Raw genomic sequence first — 24,643 nt, 5'->3', positions numbered from 1 at the left:
GATCGTGCCGGAAGGAAAATGTTAACCATTTCATGAGAAACCAATTTACGTTTGCACCACGTTTCGTTTGCCTTAGTGACAAGCCATTCTACAATTGCATTGAAGTAATAAGAGTTTGCGATATTTTATTTAAAAAAAACACAAAAAAAACAAACGTGAATTTTATTATAAAAAACGGTTTAATTATGAATACATCCAATACAAAATATATGAGTAGCAATGTAGAGCGATGTGATTCACGCCCCAGGGTAGAACAAACATTGCCTCAAAACAGGGTGGAAAATACACTAAAACAACAAACGAGCGTCATATTTGAAAACAGTAATAAACCGTTGTGTTTGGGACAGATTGGTCGCCCTAGCAACTGATACGAAAGATCCTCATCGGAACAGCGGAAATGACTTAGTCTCGTGCCGATGTAAAGTTAGTCAGTATGCTGTGAGTTGAAAATTTACTATGCACCTCAAGGGTGTCTAAACAGAAATGAATACAATTGGTGGAAAATATTGTGAGTCAATATCAAATAATTCACGACATGCAACAAAAACAGTAACAAAAATTCAAAATTGAAATAAAAGACTTCTATAACAACAATAAAATGGTGGAATGTAGCACAAAAAGAACATAAAAAATATAAGAAAGTAACAACGACTTAAATAATATTGGGGATGAAGCTAAAGAATATACAAACTATATTTAATACACATACAAACTAATAAATAAATTAAATAAAAATAAATCAAGATAGAAAACTAAATAAAACTAATCAAAACTAAAAACAAATAAAATGATAGAAATAAATAAAGATACAAAATAATCATTACGAAAAAACAATCAAAATGATAAATTGATTTAAAAATCATAAATTTGAGGTGTGATTTACGAAAGAATAAAAGAAAATTAGCTAAAAAGTTTGGTAAACACGATCAAAAAGGGCTCCTTCGAAGGGGTCTCACTACAGTTCTCTTAACTTCTCAATCGATATAACAAACACATACGCAAAAAAAGGCATTCGTTTTTTTATCTCAAAAACCCCTAGGCAAGCAAGCAAATACAATTAAAGAGGTATGATATTGCGGTACAAAAACAAACACCGTTTCACGATGCGCACGAATTGCGCTCTGCGTCTCGCGATTGACGATGAATGATGATGATGATGAGGATGGCGATGTCGATGATGATGTTTTGATGCTCCAAGTGTAGCTACGAGTGTTTTGGCGGAGATTGGCGGAGAGAAGCTTTTGTCCCTCGTCGTTGCACCTCTTGAAACTTTTGTATTTGGTTGGTGGGTTTTTTTTTTTGTAGTACTAATGTATGTAAAACAGCAAAAATCGATTTGTAGGATGATGGAAATATTGTTGAACAATTGTTTAACAGCAAACACCCGCCAAGTGCGGTAAGTTAACGACATTCTGTTTGCTTTGGTACCATCTTGAGCGAGCTTGAATTAGATTGTGACGCATCGTGGGAATAACACGAAAGAAGCTAATTATTGCACAATTCTACGTCCCCAGCATAAAGAGACATGTAAATGTTAACAAGAGTTAATCCAAACAGATTACATCCTTTTACGATTTTGATAAGAAGGATTATCTTTATACTGGTAAATTTCATAAGAAAAGATCATTTACAGAGCAATAGCACTAACATGAATCATGATGGCTTATTTGCGTAACTTAATCTCTCTCTCTCTCTTATCCACAAACTCACGGCATGGCACAGTTAATTAAATTTATTATGTTTAATAGCTAACAGAATAATTATTCAATCTCAACCTTCTTGTAAGCGGCCATGTAACCTTCATGATCATTAAATGACTCATGATATATCCTACCCAATGGTGGTAACAACAGCTTCTGACATACTGGTGAAAGTGCGAATCACCACTATTATGTCAAACGAAACGGCACAGCGAAACCACTGAAACCACCAGGACCAGGGACCATCGAGATCGTGCCAAAGCCTCCGTCGCATACATCTTCATTATCGTATCAATTGATGATGTTTGCTCGGCCCCCTTCAACTCCGCCGGACGACCGGGCGGGGTTCGATTATCAAATTCAATTAGCGACTTTTTGGGGCCAACCCGATGGCCGCAATACCGCACGGAAACAGGTGCAAAAAGCTCGAACCAACACGAACTGAATCAATGGGTTTGATACTACTCTTATGTATGATTTTATCTCAGGGCGACATGGGAGGGGAAATGTTGGGTGGTTTTGTCTTTTCGATGTCTGTACGCTGTTTTACACTTTGCATGACACTGACCTATCCCTTGACTTTATGGTTTAAATAACCTAACATTTGAACTGCTTTGAAGATATTCATTATAACTTATAAAACATTAGTATCTAACTATAAAAAAAATATTTCTAAAAATGTATTACGTTAAAATTCATGTTAAGTGACAGACAAAGATTGTTCAACAGACAAGCATTTTATTACATAGTGCCCCTAGCGTCGATCAATCTGCGATCATCTGACCAAATCACACAAATCGCATGGATTGAAGCAAACATTCATTTATCGCAAACACATTACCGAATGGCGTGCATCGTCGTTGCATCGTCATTGCAAACAAACAGCCATTAGCCAACTATTAGAAAGTTGTCAAGCATTTGCACCTCGGTATCGCATATCCGTGATCTTTCATGAGAAAAGTGACCAATCTGGATCAAACCAGATATTTGAAATTTTGGCGAAAAAATCCCTAGGACAGTATTCATTTAACAAAATGGTTTAACGTGAACAACGGGTAAATAACGGGTTTTTTCTTCTTCTTGTTACGATCGATTTTCATAGGGTCTATTTGAAGGGCATTTAGTTCAACAACGAAAAATTAAATTTGTGGTCGTCCCTTAACTATAAAAACGCTTTGAAAAACAGGGTTCTTGTGCTAACTAACGCATTCAAAATCGTTCAAAAATATAAATAACATTTTCTAGACAAATTTTACAGAAAAATATGTTTTTACAATTTTTAAAATTTGTTTTTATAACTTTTTTTTAAGTTTTATGAGTTTTATAAGAATAATTATCAACATTAATTTTTTTTACATACCTAAAGTTTTCAAACATATATTTTTTCTTCGCATCTAATGATTGTTTTGAAAATACAAATCAAAATATGTAAAAATATATATATTTTTTAATATTTCAAAGTGACAAAGAGAACCGTGTCAATTTAGTGAATAAAGGCTCAAAACTGATCTAATCTCAAACAAAAGCGTCACAAAAACCTCAACAGCGATTTTTAGCATAATCTAAATATTCGCTTTTACAAATATTTTGATAATACGAATGTGAGTGCACATGAAAATACTAATTCCCTGTAGATTACTATTACTAAGACTAAGATTTATTAGTAAACCAACTTTAAACCAGCTAGTCTTGTCTCAATGGAGCAGGCTGGAGGCGCCTGGCCGTTTGTAACGAAATTATGTGGATATTGCTAAATAAAATTGAAATCCGAATATATTTTCCCTTAAAAAAGTTAATTGAAAAATAGGATTTATTTCAATGAACTGTCTCGTGCATTGTACTCCCCTTGCGCTGAACACAATGGACAAATTCCTCCTCCGTCATTGTTTTCTCTTACCAAAAGGGCACCGGAAATGGTCTTCGCTAACAAGTGTTCACATTGTAGTGGTGAGTCAACGACCACTTCGGTATCGTTTTATGTTTCCACTTCAATAGCACTCGTTCCAAGTTCCAAACCCCGTGGTTCAACGTTTGCAGCCATATGGCGCCAGAAGAAGGCGGGGAGGGGGAAGTTCTTCTCGAGAAGACGGAGTTCCCAGTCCGAGATTTCGAGGCCAACGAAACAAACAGCCATGAATGGGCAATGGGTACCACAATCGTATCACAATCGTCCGCTCAACTACCGGCCAACGATCGCTGATCATAATCTTGCCACCCTTCTCCCCTGTGCACAGGATGACAAAACAGCGTACAATCGAACGAACGAGTAATTGCCATTAGAAAACACCCCCCGGGACACCCATTCGGGAAAGCATTGCCGTTATCTCACGCACGTTCGTTCCTAGTAGGCGCTGCGGCGAACACCTTCAACGCCGTCTTTGATGTAACGCGTGCAGGATGTTTTGAGTTTCGATTGTACACAGCGGAAGGTGCAACAACAACGCTCCAGTCGGATCAATCCGGAAAATTCTGGGTCATGTGGTGCCGTGGTGTGTTCGAAATGTGGTGTGATTTTGTTGTTTTGAAAGCAAAACTGCCACAGCAAACAAACGTTGTTTTGGGATGTGTTTGGGCGGGAGCATATGACGAACTTGCTTTTTTATTATGTTTACCCCCATCCAGAAGGGTGGTCCTCCATGATCGTATCAGTGTCCTGGACGGGGAAGATGAGTGGAACGAACAGGAAGCAAGCAAGAAGCGGCCAGTCGGCAATACAGCACGTGTTGCGGGACTCGTAATTAAGTGTACGTTAAGCCGGCCGTCCAAGATACGGCCGTCTGGGATCCCAGAACAAAGCGAACAACACAGAGAAGCTGTCATAATCAAGCATACAAGCGGGACGCGAGGCGCGCTTCTCACCACCAAATATCGTGCTGGTAAATATTTGAATCGTTACGTTAATTAGTGTGGATACACTGGCGCACTGTACCGCCTGCTCATCTGTTACGGGTGTACACTACTAGCAAACAAACATGGTCGAAATTACGTCAGCTTTAGTGTATGCGCCCGGGTGGGGAGACTAAATATTGGTTCACTGCAAATGAGAGAACAAATAGAGCAGCTCCGTGCAAAAGAGATTTTGGCAGCAGATAAGGTGGCGTTCGCTGACACACAACAGACGCTGTGTGTATCCAACACCTACCTAGCGCTCCTCCAGTACAGTACAGTGGTTAGTAGCCGCGGACATTTCTCTTAATCTTAACCATCCACCAACAGGGGGATCTACCCTTCTCTTGCAGCGATGTTCGAGGTTATGGTCTGGGTTACGCGGGGACAACCGACCCCTCCCTGAAAAGGGGAATGGATGCCATGGGTAGAGAGTAGCGATCGGGGCGGAGGTCGCACTTAATTAAACCATATCGGAAGATGGGCAACGGCTCCAGCATACCAATTACGGTGACAATGCGCCCCGCTTGCGCTGCCTGCCCGTTTGTGAACGCGTGTGAATACTAATTACAGGCGCGAGAGGTGCACTTTGCAGCACTAATGTGCGCGCGCGCGCGCGGGAAAGGGCAAATCTGGCCGATCTCGGTCGGTAGCAGTTCATTATTTGCGTACGTATTGATATGGCCCATTGATAAACGGGTGAAATGGGGGCACTGGCTACTTTCTGGGCTGTGCTAGTACCGTTGAACCGATTTCGAGAGGATCGTTCAAGGATCGGTGCCGCTCGGGTTCATGTTGTGTGTGAACATTGAATCATACATGGCTTTTAAAGGAATTTTTTTATGAAAAGCACACAAATGATGATCATTTTGATGAATAGAAAATATTTTTAATGTACCAAAGAATGCATTTGATTTTTTAGACAATCAAAGGGGTCCCAAGAGGGAGCCCAAGATGTTTATAATGACCTAAATGTAAGCAGTCGAGTGCAACCAGGAATTTGCTAAGAACAAGGATAAACAAAAACACATTGAGAATTATCATGGACGAAAATTATTAATTAATACCGGGATTAATTATCCTTGCAATAGTTTTTAATATTGATACATTTACATTGATACAAATTGTATGCATAAATTTGGGGAAAATATGATTAGTGTACTTCAATTAAAAGCTTTATCTTTTTTTATTTGTTGATTTTATTTGTACATACAGATTGAATTGAATTTTACAGACGATTCTACTCTAATTCAGAAGATGCATTTTTCATAATTTTCCCATCATAATTGAAAGCTTTGAAGACATTTGACATATTTGCCAAAATTATCAATAAATTGCGTGATTTTTTTGGACTTGGAGTGTTTCTTTAATGTTAAGATGTTTTTTCTCCATTTCCTTTTTTATATTTTCCCCGTGTATAGTAATTTAAAAATGATTGCATGGATCCAAATCAATAGTTTAGTTCTTCTGGTATTTAGAAGATTGATTCGTTCTCGGAAAAAATACTTATTTTTGTACATAAACATAAGAAAAGAAATTGCTATAAAAAATATTAAGATTTTTTTCAAATAATTAAATTGTACAAAATTATTTTTAAAAAATACATTTATACAATATGTTTAGTTTTATAATACAAGATTTTTACATACACACTGCAAATGAGAGAACAACATATTTTGGCAGAACTCAAAACAACATAATGAATTGTTCAACCTCTTAAATAGATGAATTATTTTAATTTTCGTAAAATAACTGAAAGCTTTAAAGACATTAAAAATTGTCATTGCTAAAAATGTCATCAAATTTACATTATTTTTTCTATATTTCATATTCTTTTTCCACAATGAACCTTATCCATAATTATCATAACCAAATCAAAAGGTCAAGGGTTAAAGGCATTGCCTGAAAACGTGGACAGGAAGTGGTACATATTCACATGCTAAAATATAAATACTAATGACAATGGAAGCCACTGAAATTAGTGCGCTGCATACCCATATTACAAATAATGTTCAAACAAATGAAAGTTTAAGCAATTTTAAACCTGAAGGCTTACTTTAGACCATTATTTCGAATTTTCTAATCCTTACTTTTTCACTTAAATTTATTCATTATTTTGAATTCGCATTACTTGCCAAATTTGACTGGAACTAGGCAATATGGCCAGATTATAGGGCTGCGCAAATAAATTTCAAAGATCTCTTTTACTCTTAAGATTACGCCGAAATTAATGGCTTCTTAACTCAATTAAAACGAGATACTTATGATGACTTATGATGCCGGTCTCGTAGTACAGTCGTCAACTCGTACGACTTAACAACATGCCCGTCATGGGTTCAATCCCCAAATAGACCGCGCCGCCATACGTAGGACTGACTATCCTGCTATGGGGGGGAATCAATTAGTCACTGAAAGCCAAGCCCAAAACTGGGTACAGGCAGGCCTTGACCGACATCGGTTGTTGAGTCAAAGAAGAAGAAGACTTATGATGATCCCTGAAGAGACTAAACTAGAACTAAATCCATACTGATCCTGGCACCAATACATTACATATTCTGGTTCAAGAATCAATACTTGTCATACCGGCCCAATAACTGATTATGAACCCATACCTGCCCTGGAACATATCAAGAAACCATTCCGGTCTTGGAACCGATCATTTAACCATACTGACCGTGACATTGATCATGAACCCATACCGGTCCTGAAACCTATCATGAACCCGTACCTGTCCTAGAACCAATAATAAACCCACATCGATCCTGAAACTTATCATGAACTCATACTGGTCCTGGAACTAATGCTGAATCCATACCAGATCTGGAAATGATACTGAATCCAAACTGGACCTGGAACTGATACTAAACCCATACTAGTCCTGGAACCACTCATGAATCGATATCGGTCCTGGATGTGAAAAAACCAATAAAGGTCCTGGAACCAATCATAAGCCCATACCTGCAATGGAACCTATCATGAGCCCATACTTAAACAGAAATAGCTCTCGATTTCAATTATTTTCAAGAACAGTACTTGGAACTGTCGGGTACGGAACGATACTTGGTCCGTGCAATTCCAGTTCCAGTAGACACTTCATACTAGTGTTGGATTTTTATGAATCTTTCATTATGATTCTTTCATATGAATCTTCAAGGATGAGTGATTGGAATCTCGAATCGAAACTCTAAAGATTCGTGATTCTCTATAGATTCAAAATTCATTCATCCATCAAGTCTTGAATCTTGAATCCATTAGATTCATGAATCTCCAAGGATACATGAATCATAAGAGTCGTATGATTTTAATTTGCTTGAATTTGCTCGATTTCATACAGTGGCTCAGTGGTGAACTAGCACTGACTTAACAACATGCCCGTCGTGGGTTCAAGCCTTGCATAGACCGTCTCGTCCCGTAACAACACTATCCGGCTGTGTTGTACATGCCAAGAAGTCTCAAAAGCCTGTGACATAGCTTGCGCGTAAAGTAGGAAGTCATCGGAGATGGATGTTTTCGGATAAGCACAATTAAACACTGACACTTCACACATGGGCTGACATGACCACGTAGTTTGTTACGCCAAGAAGAAGAATGATAAGAAGCTCAAACTTTAAGAATATTTGGAAATTTATGAATCTCTTAATCTTTCGAGATCCTTGAATCTTTCGAGATCAGTTGATCTTTCAGATTAATAAATCTTTAAAGATTCACGAATCTTTGATATTCATGACTCTCTCTAACTCTTTCTAGGCCAGCATGTCCGCGTAGGAAGCGTTACGCCAAATTGGAGAAGACTCTTTCTAATAGAGATTCAGACTCATTGAATCATTAAAAACATTCATTCACATTCATGAATCTGAATCAGATTTACCCAACACTACTCCATACCCGGTATAAAATGTGCAGGAATTGTGTAGGAATTATCGTATACATTAGCGTGGGAATTAGAGTACGAAATAGTGTAGGAAATTTAGTAGAATATGTACAGTGGTGAAGCTTTTAACAATGGATCCGAAATTTATGGATTTTTTTTTCTATTTAAAAAACATGTTGAAATCTTCTAATATTGCGTTTTATAGTTTAAAATTAAAAAATTCAAAATTAAAATAAATTTCTACATTTCACACAAACCAAGATTAAAAGAAAAGTGACAGAAACTGGGGACATCTTTCAATCTTAATTCAAATTGTTTCCAAGATCAATCATCTTTCATCAAAACTAATTTACCATAGGGGTGATTTTTCCTATGTTAATGTTAGGTGAATATAGACACTTTGTGGAGTTAAATTTGGGCATAAAATAGCTATCGTTGACAACAAAAACCAAGACAATTGCATGTACCAATTCACTTTTTTCTAATACAAAACTTACGAATAAACAACACTAATGCCATAATAGTTCAAATTACTTCCAATGCCCTATGTTTTTGAACCTTAGGAGAAAACAAAGCCCTTTACCCTTTGAGCGTGTTGGCTTAAACTTGACTTACTTCCACGGTCGACCGCGCTCTGTCTGCGCTGGTTAAAAGCAGTTTAATTAGTGCGCGCTCAACACATCCGCGGGCCGAGTGGGGCACTTAACTTGTCCAAACAGAAGCGCGGTGGGTAAACAGATGCTTGTGAATAAATTAAGTACGTTTACTTGTGGGGCCGGGATTAGAAGTGCTACGGTGGAGAACACCACCCATCGGCAACAGCAGCTCAAGTGACGACACTAAACCAACAATAAGCTGTTATAGTTACGGACACATTAGAAAGGCAACGACAAGAGAGTGCTGAGAGGGTGTATAAGCAGTTAATGGTTTAAAATGCGCCCATCTTTCGAATAGCGCTTTTCTTTATTGATGGTTCATTTCTTGTTTCCTTATTTACCCGCTGTTTCGGTGCACGTTTAATCCATCCTAGCCGCGTGTGGCTGCATGCAGCGCAGCGAATACTCGACAAACTTTAGGTCCTTTACGTACTCGGTGAGTCGCTTAAAGTGCCGCTCCGTGTACGGAAGTGACGCTTCGAGGTGTTTGTTCAGCTCGCTTACCTGAAACCGGCCCGCCAGCGTCTCCTGCAGCAGCACGTTCAGCGCCAGCTGAGCCGGCCGGCAATTTTTGCTGTTTGTGTTCCACTCGATCGCGTGCCGAAGCAGTCGCTCTTTGTGATCGTTCGACAGCTTGCGCACGGTGTCCTCCAGGCCTTGCTCCTTCGTTCGGATCACCTCGTTAACGATCTTCAGCGTGCTGAGCGGCCGGTCGAGGTTGAGCGACAGGCGCAGCGCCTTCAGCAGCTTCCGCTCGCTCAACAGATTGCTCAGCTCCTGCTCCTGTAGCAGCGTGTCCTTGCGCTGGTCCAGCTCCTGCTGACGCTTGCTTTCCGTAACATCCTGCCACTGGATGAGTTGCGAGTCGGAGCCACCGCTGTAGAACACACTCTCGTCCCGCGTCACACACAGCGCCCAGACGCGGTTATCGTGCTTGTCCAGCGTTTGCACACAGTCGGAGGTTTTGATTGACCACAGCTTTACCAGCCCGTCCGCACCCGCCGACAGCAGCTGCATACCGTTGGTGAGAAACTCGACGCGCAGCACCGAGCTGTCGTGCCCTTCGAGCGTTTTCAGGCAGGTCATATCCTCCAGCGACCACAGCTTGATGGTGCAGTCGGCCGCATTGGTGAGCAGTATCTGATCGACCGGGGAAAACCGTACCGCCCAGATGCCGCGCGTATGGCCGCGGAACACGCCCACCACGCTCAGATCGCTAGCGTCCCACAGTTTGGCCGTTTTGTCCTGCGAAGCCGTCGCTATCAGCCGATCGTTCGGCGAAATGGTCACACAGTTAATGTCCTTCTCGTGGGCCAACGCGGTCAGGCTGCACTGTAGCCGCGGCAGCTCGCCGTCCTCTTCGGTGGTAAACTTTTTCGGTATTTTCCACGTCTTCAGGCAACGGTCCTGACTGACGCTGGCACAGAAATTACCGCCCTGCCTGCTCAGCGTCACACACCCGACCGTGTTCGTGTGCTTCAGCCCGATCGCAACGCAGCTGATCGTGAACGGTTCCTCGGTAAAGCTCCACAGGCGGATCGAGTTATCCTTGGAGGAGGAAAGCAAATACCGATCGTTTGCACACAGCGACAGCACAATGTCCGTGTGGCCCTTCACCAGCCGACAGTTCATCGTGCTCACGTCGTACACCTTAAAGTCGCTGCTGTTCGTTGCCATGGCGATGTGCTGATCGCGCTTGCCGAACATAATCAGGTCCAGTATTTCGTCGCTAAACCCAGACAGCTGGTGCACGTAGTCGAAGCTTTCGCAATCGTGCACCAGAATGTTGTGGTCGGCCGACACGACCGCCATCCGACCGTGCGGCTCACTGTAGAACAGGTGCGTAATAGCCAGCCCACCCTCTTCCGCCGCTTTCGCCACGAGACTGTTCGACTGTTTGAAGATTATCTTTGCGCCCGTCATTTCCCACACCTTTATCAGTCCCTCCTCGCCACCGCAGGCCGCGTAAACTTTGCCCTTCTTCAGCTTGAGGCCACCAACGCGCAATCCGGCAGGGAGCACCACCACCGATTCGAGCGTTTCGTACACGGGAATCGTTTTCACTGCCTGCTGCGACTCAAAGTTCCACAGGATGAGAATTTTGTCCCGCCCCGCCGAGACGAGGTGCGTTCGGTCCTCGGAAAACGACACACCCGTCACGCGCGAAAAGTGCCCCTCGAACGTTTTGATCTGCTTGCGCGATTCGTAATCCCAGGCGCGTATTTTCGTATCGTCACCGACCGCCACCACGATCTTGCTGTCCGCGTCCGGATGGAACACGATTACGTTGATCAATCCTTCCGCACCGCGCAGCGTACCCAGGCACACCTGCTCCGTTGGGTCCCACAAGCGTATCGTCGAGTCGGACCCACCGCTCGCGATCACACTGTCGGTCGGACTGAACACCAGCCGCGAGATCGGTCCCTGGTGAACGGTTTTCCACATCTTCTGTACCGTGTGCTTTTCACCGTCCCACAGCTTGAGCAGCCCGGACCGGTGGCCGGAAACGATACTGTTGCCCGTGTTGCTGACGGCGAACGTGTAGATAACATCTTCCGCTATTTCACCGTCCGTCTCCTGCTCGCCCAGTGCGACCGGTTCGTGCAGGTTGTCGACCGATACGATGCTGATGGTTCCATTGTTTAGGCAGAGAAACTGCTGTGCATCCGGCTTCCATACGATCGTACCGCCGGTGTAGAACGCTTTGTACTGCTGTTTGACCTCGTACCTACGAGAACCAGAAATTATAGGGAAAGAAATTTATTACGATTGTTTTTGTGGAGATGTTATCACTCATTATATACTTACACTTCTTTTAGTTTCACTTTATTATTCATTTTGTCCGGTTTTTCTTGTACAATTTCGAAATATTGTAGCGAAATGCGGCGCACGTGTTTTGATACCAGAGGTTTGTTGTGACATTTGCGCATGGCACATTGGTTTGTTTACATTCGGCAGCTGTCATTCTAGTACTCCACTCGTTTTGGGTTGTCAAAAAGTGGGGAGAAAGAAAAACAAATCGACACCAAATAACTTCCCGTCTAATATTTCGTCCAATTTAACAGCAGTTCTTCTGCAAAGGCTTATTTTAACTGAAGAACATTGTGCAAAGCATTGATTCATCAACATGCTGCGCACATTACGTTTCGTGCAAAGTTTAGGCACCAAGAAGGGCAGCGTTATATCATCACTGACCCACCACCGGCAGGCGATCTGCTTGCAGCAACAAAACATCAACAAACCCGCTTTCGGTGGCCTCGTACGGCACTGTTCCACAAACTCTGCACTAGCCAGTACGGAACAACCGGCCACAACCTCGACGGAAAAGGACAATGAGAGCAACGCTACAAACTGGACCACAATCTACCACTTCCCGTCAATCATGCTGACCGCTTCGTTGAAAAGGCTCAAATTCTATCCCATGGTTTGCACCGGCGTTTCCGTTCCCATATCGATCGGACTCGCTTACATGGACATTTGGTCGATGACCACTGCCGAGATTGTAGGAGCGATTGGTTTGTTACACTTGCGTTTTGGATCCCTTTAACTGCACAGACCCGGAATGTAATTATTTTGCTTATTGCAGGCTTTACCACATCGCTGACCCTTTCGCTGTTCGGAATGATCACCGATAATCTGGTCGGGTTCGTGTATTGTGACGATCGATTGAGCAAGGTGAAGATATCGTTCCTGGACGCGAAGGGTAAGCGACAGAACCGGATCTACTCGGTGGACGATCTCGTGTCCAGGACGGACCTGCCCAAATCTTTTCTGAAGATGTACTTCCCGGTGAAAAATCACGAGAACGGCGATGTGTACAAGCTGGTGCATCAGTACGGTGAAATATACGACGTACATGCGTTTAACAAGGTATTTGGCCATGATGTTATTAGCAAGTGAGCGGTAAGAGATGAGTAGAAATGAATAAAAATGGATTGTTTGTAAATTATTTAAATAGATTGCATTATCATGCATAAGTTGTCATAATTTTAAACCGTATCTTTCTCGGAACAATATTGAAGCGTCTACTATTCCAAACCCGATGCTGCTCTAGCGACTGATCCGTAGCGAGTCCTTTCCAGCCACTGAATCTGAATCTATGTCTGTTCCAAACCCCATATCGAGCCAGTACAGATTGTGGAACCATATCCGGAGTCAGCTCCGGGATCGATTCCGCGATCGGAATTGGCTCTAAAATCAGAATCAGTTCCGGAATCGGAATTGACCTGGGAATTGCAATTTGCTTCAGTAAAGGAATCAGGATTGACCCCAGAAATGGAATTAGCTTGGGAATGAGAATCAGTTCTTGAATTGAAATAAGAAGTTTCAGAAGCGACCTACGTCCGGGAATCTCCTTAAGAATGGATAGTTTACAAGTAAATTTTGATTCTTTGCGGCTATCAATACGCAGAATCATTGGACCCGAACGCCTATTCCTATGGAGATTCCGAAACCGATTCCGGTTCTGATTTGAGAGCGAATTCCGAATCCAGAGCCGATTTCGATTCTGGAATCGATTCCTATTCCGGAACGAATTCCGGAGTCAATTCAAATTCAGAAGCCGATTCCGATTCCGGAGCTTTGTACTGCTGTTTGACCTCGTACCTACGAGAACCAGAAATTATAGGGAAAGAAATTTATTACGATTGTTTTTGTGGAGATGTTATCACTCATTATATACTTACACTTCTTTTAGTTTCACTTTATTATTCATTTTGTCCGGTTTTTCTTGTACAATTTCGAAATATTGTAGCGAAATGCGGCGCACGTGTTTTGATACCAGAGGTTTGTTGTGACATTTGCGCATGGCACATTGGTTTGTTTACATTCGGCAGCTGTCATTCTAGTACTCCACTCGTTTTGGGTTGTCAAAAAGTGGGGAGAAAGAAAAACAAATCGACACCAAATAACTTCCCGTCTAATATTTCGTCCAATTTAACAGCAGTTCTTCTGCAAAGGCTTATTTTAACTGAAGAACATTGTGCAAAGCATTGATTCATCAACATGCTGCGCACATTACGTTTCGTGCAAAGTTTAGGCACCAAGAAGGGCAGCGTTATATCATCACTGACCCACCACCGGCAGGCGATCTGCTTGCAGCAACAAAACATCAACAAACCCGCTTTCGGTGGCCTCGTACGGCACTGTTCCACAAACTCTGCACTAGCCAGTACGGAACAACCGGCCACAACCTCGACGGAAAAGGACAATGAGAGCAACGCTACAAACTGGACCACAATCTACCACTTCCCGTCAATCATGCTGACCGCTTCGTTGAAAAGGCTCAAATTCTATCCCATGGTTTGCACCGGCGTTTCCGTTCCCATATCGATCGGACTCGCTTACATGGACATTTGGTCGATGACCACTGCCGAGATTGTAGGAGCGATTGGTTTGTTACACTTGCGTTTTGGATCCCTTTAACTGCACAGACCCGGAATGTAATTATTTTGCTTATTGCAGGCTTTACCACATCGCTGACCCTTTCGCTGTTCGGAATGATCACCGATAATCTGGTCGGGTTCGTGTATTGTGACGATCGATTGAGCAAGGTGAAGATATCGTTCCTGGACGCGAAGGGTAAGCGACAGAACCGGATCTACTCGGTGGACGATCTCGTGTCCAGGACGGACCTGCCCAAATCTTTTCTGAAGATGTACTTCCCGGTGAAAAATCACGAGAACGGCGATGTGTACAAGCTGGTGCATCAGTACGGTGAAATATACGACGTACATGCGTTTAACAAGGTATTTGGCCATGATGTTATTAGCAAGTGAGCGGTAAGAGATGAGTAGAAATGAATAAAAATGGATTGTTTGTAAATTATTTAAATAGATTGCATTATCATGCATAAGTTGTCATAATTTTAAACCGTATCTTTCTCGGAACAATATTGAAGCGTCTACTATTCCAAACCCGATGCTGCTCTAGCGACTGATCCGTAGCGAGTCCTTTCCAGCCACTGAATCTGAATCTATGTCTGTTCCAAACCCCATATCGAGCCAGTACAGATTGTGGAACCATATCCGGAGTCAGCTCCGGGATCGATTCCGCGATCAGAATTGGCTCTAAAATCAGAATCAGTTCCGGAATCGGAATTGACCTGGGAATTGCAATTTGCTTCAGTAAAGGAATCAGGATTGACCCCAGAAATGGAATTAGCTTGGGAATGAGAATCAGTTCTTGAATTGAAATAAGAAGTTTCAGAAGCGACCTACGTCCGGGAATCTCCTTAAGAATGGATAGTTTACAAGTAAATTTTGATTCTTTGCGGCTATCAATACGCAGAATCATTGGACCCGAACGCCTATTCCTATGGAGATTCCGAAACCGATTCCGGTTCTGATTTCAGAGCGAATTCCGAATCCAGAGCCGATTTCGATTCTGGAATCGATTCCTATTCCGGAACGAATTCCGGAGTCAATTCAAATTCAGAAGCCGATTCCGATTCCGGAGCCGATTCCGGACCCGATTCTGAGACAAATTCCCGACCCGATTCCCGAAACTGATTCCAGACCTACTATTCGGAATCGATTCCAATAAAAACTTCACTTTTTCCATCACTAGAACCGACACTGTGTCTATCACGGCCCATAAAATCCATAAAATTGAACGAAATATTGTTTCGTTATCTTAACCATAGGAATCCAGGGCAAAAATGTTGATTTCTCGATGTAGAAAAACATATTCGTTAATTACAATTTTGTATTGAAAACTTCTCCAATCGCACTTGCACAAGTTATTCATGTTCCTGATTTCCCCAAACTTTCCAAACTGTCATTTTGAAAATTGACATTGCTGACATTCCCCCGCTTCAATGTTTACGTCCTGTCAAACGCATCAACATCAACTGTTCGGTGTGGCGGCGATATCCGCATACGAAAAAAGTAATGTTTTGCATTTAATTTCATGTAATTTTGCATTGAATTATCGTTAGAAATGTTGCGAAAGATAGCGTGCACCGTGTGGCAAAGGTAAAACATCAACAATTCAATATTTATACTTGGTAATTTACGCTAAAACATCCCAACCCCACAGGCATGCGGCTGCCCAGTGCATCGTGCCGGTCGCTCGGATGTCCCAGTACGGGCCGCACTTTATCGAACCGATCGTGAGCAAGGATAAGATCGAGGAGCTGCACAAAACCGGCGACTTGTCGAAGATATCGCACGTCCCGGTGAAGGCCGCTCTCAGCAATCAGAACTGCTCCGTGTTTTACGATCCGCTCGTTGCCCAGTTCACAAATTATGTAATGAAGCAGGGCAACAAACAGCTTGCCCGTGACCTGGTCGAGAAGGGGTTCGAAAATATCAAGCGGCTACAGCTGGAACGGTACCATCTGTCCGAGTCGGAGGAGGAAAAGGCCAAGCTGGAGCTGAACCCGCGCCGGCTGCTGCACCAGGCGGTAGAAAACTGTCGCCCACTGTTGCAGCTGACCCCGATCAAGCGTGGTGGCGTGCGGTACCAAGTGCCGGTGCCGATCACCGAGAAGCGATCGTACTTTCTCGCCATGAAGTGGCTGCTGGAAGCGATCCGGGAGAAGGAGCGCACGGTGCATTTCCCGGAGAAGATGGCGTGGGAGATACTGGATGCGGCCGCCAATCAGGGCAAGGTGGTTAAGCGCAAGCACGAGCTGCACCGTCAGTGTGAGGCGAACCGTGCCTACGCACATTATCGATGGAGCTAAATGTAGAGTTAATGTAGGCAGAGTTAATAAAGAGTAATGTAAACATTAAATGTATTTTATCCCTTTTGATACGGTGCCACTAGTGGTCCGCCTGCAAGAACGGAGAGCACATTATTTGCTGTGATAGCAAACATGTCCAGAAGGCTCTGCTGAGTGGCCGTGCCCAGATGAGGCACGACAACTGAAATGAAAAAGAGTAATAATGATGTTTAATCTCAAACATTGATTTAAATAATTAAAAATAATTACCACAATTTGGCAGCGATAGCAGTGGATCGTTCGTATCCAACGGTTCCGGCGTCATCACGTCCAGTCCAGCAGCAAAAATGGTCCCCTCGCGAAGCGCCTCCACCAGCGCCGGCTGATCGACGATCCCGCCACGTGCGACATTGATCAACACGCTCGATCGTTTCATCAGCGCGAGCGTTTCGCGATTGAACATCCTTGCCGTTTCGCCCGTCAGCGGGCAGGCGATGAATACGAAATCGCTTTCCCGCAGCAGCGTTGCAAGATCGACGTACGACGCTCCGACCAGATCAGCTTCCGGCTTCCTGCTCCTGCCCGTGTACAGACACCGTCCAATGTCGAACCCTTTCAGACGCTTCAGTATCGTTTGTCCGATGCCGCCGAACCCTACGATGCCAACCGTCGATCCGGGAACATCCTGGCCCAACATCCACTGCGGTCGCATTTCCCACTCACCGGTGGCAATCTTGAGCCGACCTTCGTGGAAACGCCGGGCCGCGGCTAGCATCAGCCCGATCGCAATGTCCGCCACCGGATCGTTCACCACCTTCGGTGTGTGGCCCAGGGCAATACCGCGCTTGGTGAACTCACCAGCATCGACGTAATCCATACCGGACGTCATGGTAGAGACCACCTTCAGCTGCTGGCCGGCTGCATCGAGCGCTTCTGCATCGAGCCGATCGCCAGTGAGCCACAGGATCCCCTCGGCACCGGTAATGGTGCGCAGGATGTCGGCACGGCTCGTTCCCTGGCACACGGTCACATCGCAGCTGGAAGAGAGCAGACAAAGTGAGTCACTAACTGACCTTCAGTGGGAAAGGTCAACGTTGCGGTTACAAACTTTTGCTTGAGAAGATCGATGTAGCGACCGGGAATGTCGGCACACGTCACGGCCAACTTGGGACGATGGCCACCGAAGCTGTGCTGCTGTAGCGGGGGGTCCAGCATCTTTGGTAATGCTCGTGCCAGGCGTACCACTCCGGTACGCATGATTGGTGGAGGGAAACGGCGAAAGAAAACACACTTTTTTTAATCTCGCTCGGGTTCGCTGAATGGTAAACGGTTCTGTAAAATACAGTGAAGGGTTATTATTTTTAAAAATAGCAAAACGATCACCACGTGTGGTTAGAAATGAATGTGAAATTTTAAAAGGGCCGATTTGAAAAAAATATTAACGCTTCAGTTTTAAATTGAAACACAATTTTTTTGTGTGAATTATTTCAAAAAATTAAAAAATAAACAAAACATACCAAAATAATAAATGATCACCACGTGGTTGATCGTGGATTTAAAAAAAATTCATTCAAAAATTTCAACAAGCGCCTTCTTTGTAAACAACATTCTTAGCAAAAACAAGACAAAAAATACAACCACTGTTCTGATAGTGTTTTGTTGTTTTATGCATGATTGCTGTGTGCACATTCGACAATCAAAAATTTACAGCTGATAAAGAGCGATCTTCTTAATATACTTTCATCAACCTTCCCCATGCCCATGGCAAAGGTTCGTTGCACAATGCGAGTTTTTGATTGGGAAAGCTTCAAGTATCAAAAGTACAGTTAATATTGTTCTCCACAACATAAATTCCACCATCGATCGAGTAGTCACACGCCAGTAAACGCCAGTTGGTAAACGATTGTTGTCCGCAAGTGGTCATCAAATAGCTTCACGATGAAAGTTCTACTACTTTTGCTAATTTTTGGTTGTATTTTGTATATTTTCCATCGCTAAAAGGAAAGCGTTCCTTTTCCCGTCATCATGCGGCGCCCCCGAGTGCTAGTGACGCATCATCAGGTGCAGCCGGTTGCATTGGAGCGTTTGCGCAAGGAGTGAGTATCATTTGAAACATTTAAACCCCCAAAAACCGAACATTTGTAGATTCAAGATCATCCTTCTTTCCCTTGGTAGATGTGATGTGATCGTTCCAGCAGTAGATTTCCCATCCCGTGCTCAAATACTCGATCTCTGCCCGGGCGTTGATGGGCTGCTGTGGACGAGCTACAAGATGAAGCTGGACCGAGAGGTCCTGGATGCATGCGGAGCACAGCTGAAAGCAGTTTCCCTCACGATGAACGGTGTCGATTGTGTCGATGTGAAGGAGCTGGCTAGCAGAAACATCCCCCTCGGACATACACCCTACATCCCGAACCGTGCGGTGGCAGATATAGCCGTAGGTCTGATGCTTTCCGTCAACGAGCGACTGTTATCTACCGCAGGCGAAGTATGTTATCAGCGCCAGTCCATCCAAGGATCCACGATCGGTATCGTAGGGTTCGGTGGTATTGGCCAGTTGATTGCCAGCAGACTGCAAGCGTTCGATGTCGGCTGCATCCTCTACTGTGGCCCGAGTTCCAAAGCGAGTGCAGACGCCTTCCATGCCCAGTTCGTAGCGTTCGAGCAGCTGCTTGTACGGTCGGATTTTGTATTCATCAGCTGTCCCCTAACCGACGCTACCGTTCGGATGTTTGGCCGGGAAGCGTTCGCAGCGATGAAGCCAACTGCCGTACTGATCAACGTTGCACGTGGCGCGATTGTCGATGAAGCTGCCCTGCTGGATGCGTTGAAAGGTGGACAAATAAGAGCGGCTGGATTGGATACTGTGACGGATGAACCATTACCGCCGTATAGTGAACTGTTTAACCTGCCAAACTGTGGTAAGATACAAGTTGAAGTACAGCAAAACTGTTGCATTTATTACGTGATGCTTCTGTTGCAGTGATTCTACCACACCTGGGAACGGCAACGAAACGGACGCGCGACGAGATGGCTGTCCGAGCGGTGGAGAATTTAATGCACGGTTTGCGGAATGCAACGATGCCCGCACAATTTCAGACGCAATAAAGTCCATTCACTTCATCAACCATTTGCTCTTAAAGGCACTTTAATGGGTGGTGGTAAAGACCGTTGTGTTAAGAATGCAATGCTAGCTGCTACAAGGTGATGTTCCCTATCCTCCTTTTCCTATGCATTGTGTACACAGAGTGATGCAGTAAAAAAATCAGTCTTCAATGACCGTCAAACCTAAAATGTTGTACTACAGTTTCACAAGATTAACTTTTTTCTTTTTTTGGTAAGCTTGCCTCAAGGAATATGTTTTACTTCAGCCTTTTTTGTATCATGATTAGTATCTTTGTTCCCGAATAATGCTACATTCGCTCTAAGTCGTTGTTGCCTATAATTAAGTATTAGTTGGTTGGTCAAATGCAAAACGGGGTGCAAAAACAAATGCCGGTTCTTTTTTGTCCTATTCGCTAGAACACACTGAAATAGAATGATTAATACGGATAGGGGGAGAACATGGGTGTTCCCGCGATGCCCGCCAGCACGTTCAATGCAGCAATTTCCGCCATATTGTTCCGCGTCTGCACGGTGGCCGAACCCAGGTGGGGGATGACAACTAAACGAGATAAAAAAAAGTTGTTAAGTGACTCTTCATCGAGTGTGCGTCGTAGGCTTACCTGCATTCGGAAGGCGCAACAGCTCATCATCCGCGGGCAGCGGTTCCGGCGACACCACATCCAATCCGGCCGCAAAGATCGTACCGTTCTTGAGTGCCGCCACCAGTGCCCGCTGATCGACGATATCACCCCGGGCCACATTAACCAGCACGGCGGTGGGTTTCATTTTGGCCAGCGTGCTCTCGTTGATCATGTGGCGCGTTTCGTTCGTGAGCGGTACGGTAATGAACACGTAATCGCTCTCCTGCAGCAGCTCGTCCTGCGGTACCAGCTTGGCGCCGAGCGCTTCCGCTTCCGGCTTGGGCCGACGGCCCGTATACAGCAGCTGCCCAATGTCGAACCCTTTCAGGCGCTTTGCAATCGTTTGCCCGATGCCGCCCAGCCCGATGATGCCCACCGTGCTGCCCTTAATGTCCTGCCCGAGCAGCCACTGCGGGCCGCCCGTCCACTGCGACTGATCGATGGCCAGCTGGCCCTCGTGGTAGCGCCGACCGGCGGCAATCATGAGCCCGATGGCCGAATCGGCCACCGCATCGTTCAGCACGATCGGGGTGTAGCCGAGCGGGAACTTGCGCTTCCGGAACTCCTCCACGTCCACGTAATCCATGCCGGCCGACATGGTGGAGATCGCCTTCAGGCGGGAACCGCCCCGATCCAGCACCTCACCGTTCAGTGGCATATGGCCGACCCACATGATGCCATCGACCTGGCCCGCCAGCTCGAGCACTTCCTCGCGTGTGGCAGGATGGCTTTTCGGGAAGATTACATCAGCCCTGGGTGGGGAGGGGTGGAAAGAAAGACGTTAGAAAGGTGCAAATCACGAACATGGCCACAGTATGCGTGTGTGAGTCGTTTACTTACTTTAGCTTTAGTTTGTTGATACCCTTTTCCGGCGTTTCCTTGTTGGTTACGAGCACGACCGGTCGCTGTCCCGAGTTGACCATCGTTGATGCGGTTTGAGCACTGCAAAAAGGAAAGGGTTTAAACAAACGTTTAAGGGTCGTACGACGGGACAGAATGCCTTCCTAGTTCGGGACTAATTACTCTTTGCGCTGAAGCCCCGATTCGCGTGTACTACACACCGCTGGGCTAATTGCACACGCACACAATGGCACGCAACCCAGCCGCGTTATCAACAGCTCCGGGAGTGCGCGGTGGTGGTTATAGTTTTCTTCTTCTTTCTAAATATTAACTTAACAATCAACGGGAGCAGAGTGCGCCGTTTTGAAGTGCTTTGTAGCAAGGCGCGGCTCAAGTGTGTGTAACGAAGATAAAACAAAAAAACTATGAAAATATCGAACTGTTCTTGGATGGTTGTAGTTTAACGTATGGTCCGGTTTCGCTGCAGTAATTTCTTGGCTTTTCTGGGCCTACCTTCTTTGCTGCCGTGTGTTGTGCACGCTGTTATCTTACCTTCCTTCCTACGTCCAGTGGTTGCTGTGATTGTTTCCGTGAAACTAAACAGCTGATTTGTGATCTGCTGCCGTCCAATGATATGTAAACAATGCGCCCCTTTGACAGCAGTCACAATAGACAGTGCGTGCCAGAAAAAGCACCAATGGCTTCAGTTTTATTTTTTGTTTTGTTAAAAATGTTTGATTTTTATGAAATTAGAAATATATCTTTGCACTTTATTTGTTAGAGCTAGTTTTGTTCAAAAGTGAAGTGCATTTAAATTAAATGTGAAAATGATTTAGTTTTTCAGTAATTTCCTCAGTCGTTTCACCTGCGTGATCACTTGCTCAGACTTGTTTTCGAACCTGTTCTGGTAAAGAGACTGTTCGACGATTTGTTCGTGGGTTCCTTGAAATGATAACGAACCTGGAAAACCAACGAAAATAACCCACAAACCTCTTGCGATACTCGATCTGCAATTCACAAACAATTCCGATCTTCCGATCCGAATCTGGTCATGAAGCTGTGTTGGTTCTATAACAGGAACGGAATAAGAAATGATTCTGAACCAATTTCGGTTTCGGTAGTAGCTCTCAACTATGCTCTAAAAACTAGTCCTTGACCAATCGTGATACTAAAACATTATTTGAACCTGTCTCAGTTAAGAGGCGAAAGAACTCCGTTGGATCCAAAGCCTCTTTAAACTATACAAACAATAACAGCAACCTGTCTCAGTTCCGAACCTATTATCGATCCTATAACTAGCTTTGATTGTTGAGAAAACTTTGACCGGTCCAAAAATGTCAGGCCGCGGGGCCACGGGGCTTTCTCAAGCTGAGAAAACGTTCTCAAGCACTCATTTAAGTTTCTCAAGCACTCAAAACTTGTTCTCAGACTCAAGCCCGTGGCCGTCGTCAGTTTTTCTCACTCTGAGAAACTGATATAGACACTCAAGCTTTATTTAGAGCTTTAAATAGAAAAACAGGTTTTAATCGCATTTTTTTAACGTTTTCAATTATAAACATCGAATATATTTTCCAAAGTAATTTCCGATAAACAAATATCACAATTCTCCATATTTCAGTTAGCCGATCGCTGCATCGTCAACTTTCTCAAAGATTCTCAAAGATACTCAAAACCGATTTTGTTCTGATTCGACAAACGCTGAGAACGAGGATTTCTCAAAAGCACTCATGAGTGTTTGAGAAAATGAGTGATGAGAATCCCCATGGCCCCGCGGCCTCATGTTGCTATTGAAATATTTAGAACAGAATAGAATTAGGTTCATGTCAAATAGGAACGAAAACGTAACGGGTTTGTAAATTGATTATAGCGATGATCGATGATATTTGATATCCGACCGTTCCCATGATTCCAACTAGTGATGGGACAGGTTGGCAAAAATCCGGTGTCGACTACGGTACGACTCCGATAAATTCGGAATCGACTCCGGAAGGTAGGTCCACGCTGCAATATCCGGAGTCGTTTGGAATCGTCCGAAATGGCCCGGAGTCGTCCGGAGTCGGAGTTGCCCGGAGTCGTCCGGAGTCGCCCAGAGTCGTCCGGAGTCGTTCGGAGTCGTCCGGAGTCGCCCAGAGTCGTCCGGAGTCGCCCGGAGTCGTCCGGAGTCGACCAAAGTCGTCCGGAGTCGCCCGGAGTCGGAGTCGTCCGGAGTCGTTCGGAATCGTCTGGAGTCGACAGGAGTCATCCAGACGAAGTCATCTGGAGACAACTCCAGATGACTCCGGCTCCGGTCTTCCGATTGCTCCGACTACATTTCCTTATCAAGATTAAGTACCTAGCTTTGAGCTCAAGTTTTGCACCTAGTTCCGATCGTTCCGAATGAAGAATGAAACGAACCTACTAGATATTCGCTCTTAAATGGTTACTCTAGCATCTCTAGCTACTAACCCATACATTTATCCACTCTTCTACAAGACCTGCTAGGTCATTAGTCTAGGTTTGCCCTACTACTTGTTGAAGAATTAAAGAATGATCGTCAGTGCTGCAATGTGACGGAATGGTTCGCATTGAAATTGATCCAGCTTTTATTTTGTAGGAGACTGCCAGTTTATCAATTAGATCGGATCAGTGATAAAACAATATTAAATACAGTTTAAAACTTGAAGAAAAAACTGGTGTTGAGGTGGTCAGTTTCCCATTTGGATCGTCCCATGGCAGCTAGGGCTGCAACGAGGTAAAATGAAGCTACCGCAACCAAAAAAGATAACCAAGTAGAGAAATTCAATTCCGCGAAAATAATGCGTTTAAATACTACAGCCTTATGATTGTTGGTGTTCCTCATTAGTCACACACTTAAAGAGCCTCCCAAACTCTATCTCTTTTAGAAAACAACATACCTGATAGAAGATAACGTTTCACACAAACACAAAGTGGCAAAAATCAACACGATCGCTCGGAAGCTCATTTTCACCAAGATTTACTTTACCAAAAAAAACTGCAACTAACCACTGGACGTCCGAACGTGGCTCAACGTCGACCGACAACACATAACTTAACTGGTTCGAGCATAAATCGAACACAACAACGGCACCATACCTTTGACCGCGACACGTTCGGTTGAACCGGCTTTGCCGGGTTGGAAACTGGATTGACCAGATTTGACCTACACTCTCTCAAGCCGATCGAATCGTTGTATGAGTGCAAGACTGGTACCAAATGCACAGCATCTTATCGCAATGAATGGTATTAAGCCGGTAAGAAATCCTCGCCCACCAGCACTC

At 44.2% G+C, this 24,643-nt stretch overlaps 7 protein-coding genes across 13 annotated transcripts; 4 read left to right on the top strand and 3 right to left on the bottom strand.

The window, feature by feature from the left end:
* Positions 1-9,377: 9,377 nt before the first annotated feature.
* LOC120900950 (transducin beta-like protein 3) lies at positions 9,378-12,069 on the bottom strand. The gene is made up of 2 exons (XM_040308587.1): positions 11,922-12,069; positions 9,378-11,841 (listed from the first exon to the last, which is right to left on the bottom strand). The coding sequence occupies exons 1-2, from the start codon at positions 12,041-12,043 to the stop codon at positions 9,474-9,476; spliced, it is 2,490 nt and encodes an 829-aa protein (XP_040164521.1). The 5' UTR covers positions 12,044-12,069; the 3' UTR covers positions 9,378-9,473.
* Positions 12,070-12,209: 140 nt separating this feature from the next.
* LOC120900953 (transmembrane protein 186-like) lies at positions 12,210-13,068 on the top strand. Its single transcript, XM_040308590.1, has 2 exons — positions 12,210-12,628; positions 12,700-13,068. The coding sequence occupies exons 1-2, from the start codon at positions 12,241-12,243 to the stop codon at positions 13,011-13,013; spliced, it is 702 nt and encodes a 233-aa protein (XP_040164524.1). The 5' UTR covers positions 12,210-12,240; the 3' UTR covers positions 13,014-13,068.
* A 922-nt stretch (positions 13,069-13,990) lies between these two features.
* LOC120900952 (transmembrane protein 186-like) lies at positions 13,991-14,945 on the top strand. The gene is made up of 2 exons (XM_040308589.1): positions 13,991-14,505; positions 14,577-14,945. The coding sequence occupies exons 1-2, from the start codon at positions 14,118-14,120 to the stop codon at positions 14,888-14,890; spliced, it is 702 nt and encodes a 233-aa protein (XP_040164523.1). The 5' UTR covers positions 13,991-14,117; the 3' UTR covers positions 14,891-14,945.
* Positions 14,946-15,945: 1,000 nt separating this feature from the next.
* LOC120900954 (28S ribosomal protein S7, mitochondrial) lies at positions 15,946-16,854 on the top strand. The gene is made up of 2 exons (XM_040308591.1): positions 15,946-16,087; positions 16,152-16,854. Exons 1-2 carry the CDS (start codon positions 16,053-16,055, stop codon positions 16,798-16,800), a joined length of 684 nt encoding a protein of 227 aa, XP_040164525.1. The 5' UTR covers positions 15,946-16,052; the 3' UTR covers positions 16,801-16,854.
* LOC120900951 (glyoxylate reductase/hydroxypyruvate reductase-like) lies at positions 16,824-18,097 on the bottom strand. Its single transcript, XM_040308588.1, has 3 exons — positions 17,888-18,097; positions 17,050-17,816; positions 16,824-16,981 (listed from the first exon to the last, which is right to left on the bottom strand). The coding sequence occupies exons 1-3, from the start codon at positions 18,034-18,036 to the stop codon at positions 16,857-16,859; spliced, it is 1,041 nt and encodes a 346-aa protein (XP_040164522.1). The 5' UTR covers positions 18,037-18,097; the 3' UTR covers positions 16,824-16,856.
* A 336-nt stretch (positions 18,098-18,433) lies between these two features.
* Positions 18,434-19,903, top strand: LOC120903209 (glyoxylate reductase/hydroxypyruvate reductase-like). 4 transcript variants are annotated; one of them, XM_040312498.1, is made up of 4 exons: positions 18,434-18,670; positions 18,781-18,875; positions 18,955-19,700; positions 19,763-19,903. In XM_040312498.1, exons 2-4 carry the CDS (start codon positions 18,805-18,807, stop codon positions 19,885-19,887), a joined length of 942 nt encoding a protein of 313 aa, XP_040168432.1. In that variant the 5' UTR covers positions 18,434-18,670; positions 18,781-18,804; the 3' UTR covers positions 19,888-19,903. The 4 variants fall into 4 exon arrangements, with proteins under 4 accessions (XP_040168432.1, XP_040168431.1, XP_040168429.1 ...); XM_040312497.1 differs by having other exon boundaries at positions 18,434-18,674; positions 18,786-18,875; XM_040312495.1 differs by having other exon boundaries at positions 18,434-18,674.
* Positions 19,707-24,431, bottom strand: LOC120903208 (glyoxylate reductase/hydroxypyruvate reductase-like). 4 transcript variants are annotated; one of them, XM_040312490.1, is made up of 4 exons: positions 24,260-24,431; positions 21,366-21,467; positions 20,505-21,277; positions 19,707-20,443 (listed from the first exon to the last, which is right to left on the bottom strand). In XM_040312490.1, exons 1-4 carry the CDS (start codon positions 24,325-24,327, stop codon positions 20,322-20,324), a joined length of 1,065 nt encoding a protein of 354 aa, XP_040168424.1. In that variant the 5' UTR covers positions 24,328-24,431; the 3' UTR covers positions 19,707-20,321. The 4 variants fall into 4 exon arrangements, with proteins under 4 accessions (XP_040168424.1, XP_040168425.1, XP_040168427.1 ...); XM_040312491.1 differs by lacking the exon at positions 24,260-24,431 and adding an exon at positions 21,918-22,043; XM_040312493.1 differs by lacking the exon at positions 24,260-24,431 and adding an exon at positions 21,879-21,918.
* Positions 24,432-24,643: the final 212 nt, after the last annotated feature.

The sequence above is a fragment of the Anopheles arabiensis genome, chromosome 3, assembly GCF_016920715.1.
Source record: "Anopheles arabiensis isolate DONGOLA chromosome 3, AaraD3, whole genome shotgun sequence".
Taxonomy (NCBI): Eukaryota; Metazoa; Arthropoda; class Insecta; order Diptera; family Culicidae; genus Anopheles; species Anopheles arabiensis.
This window is presented reverse-complemented; position numbering and strand designations above follow the sequence as displayed.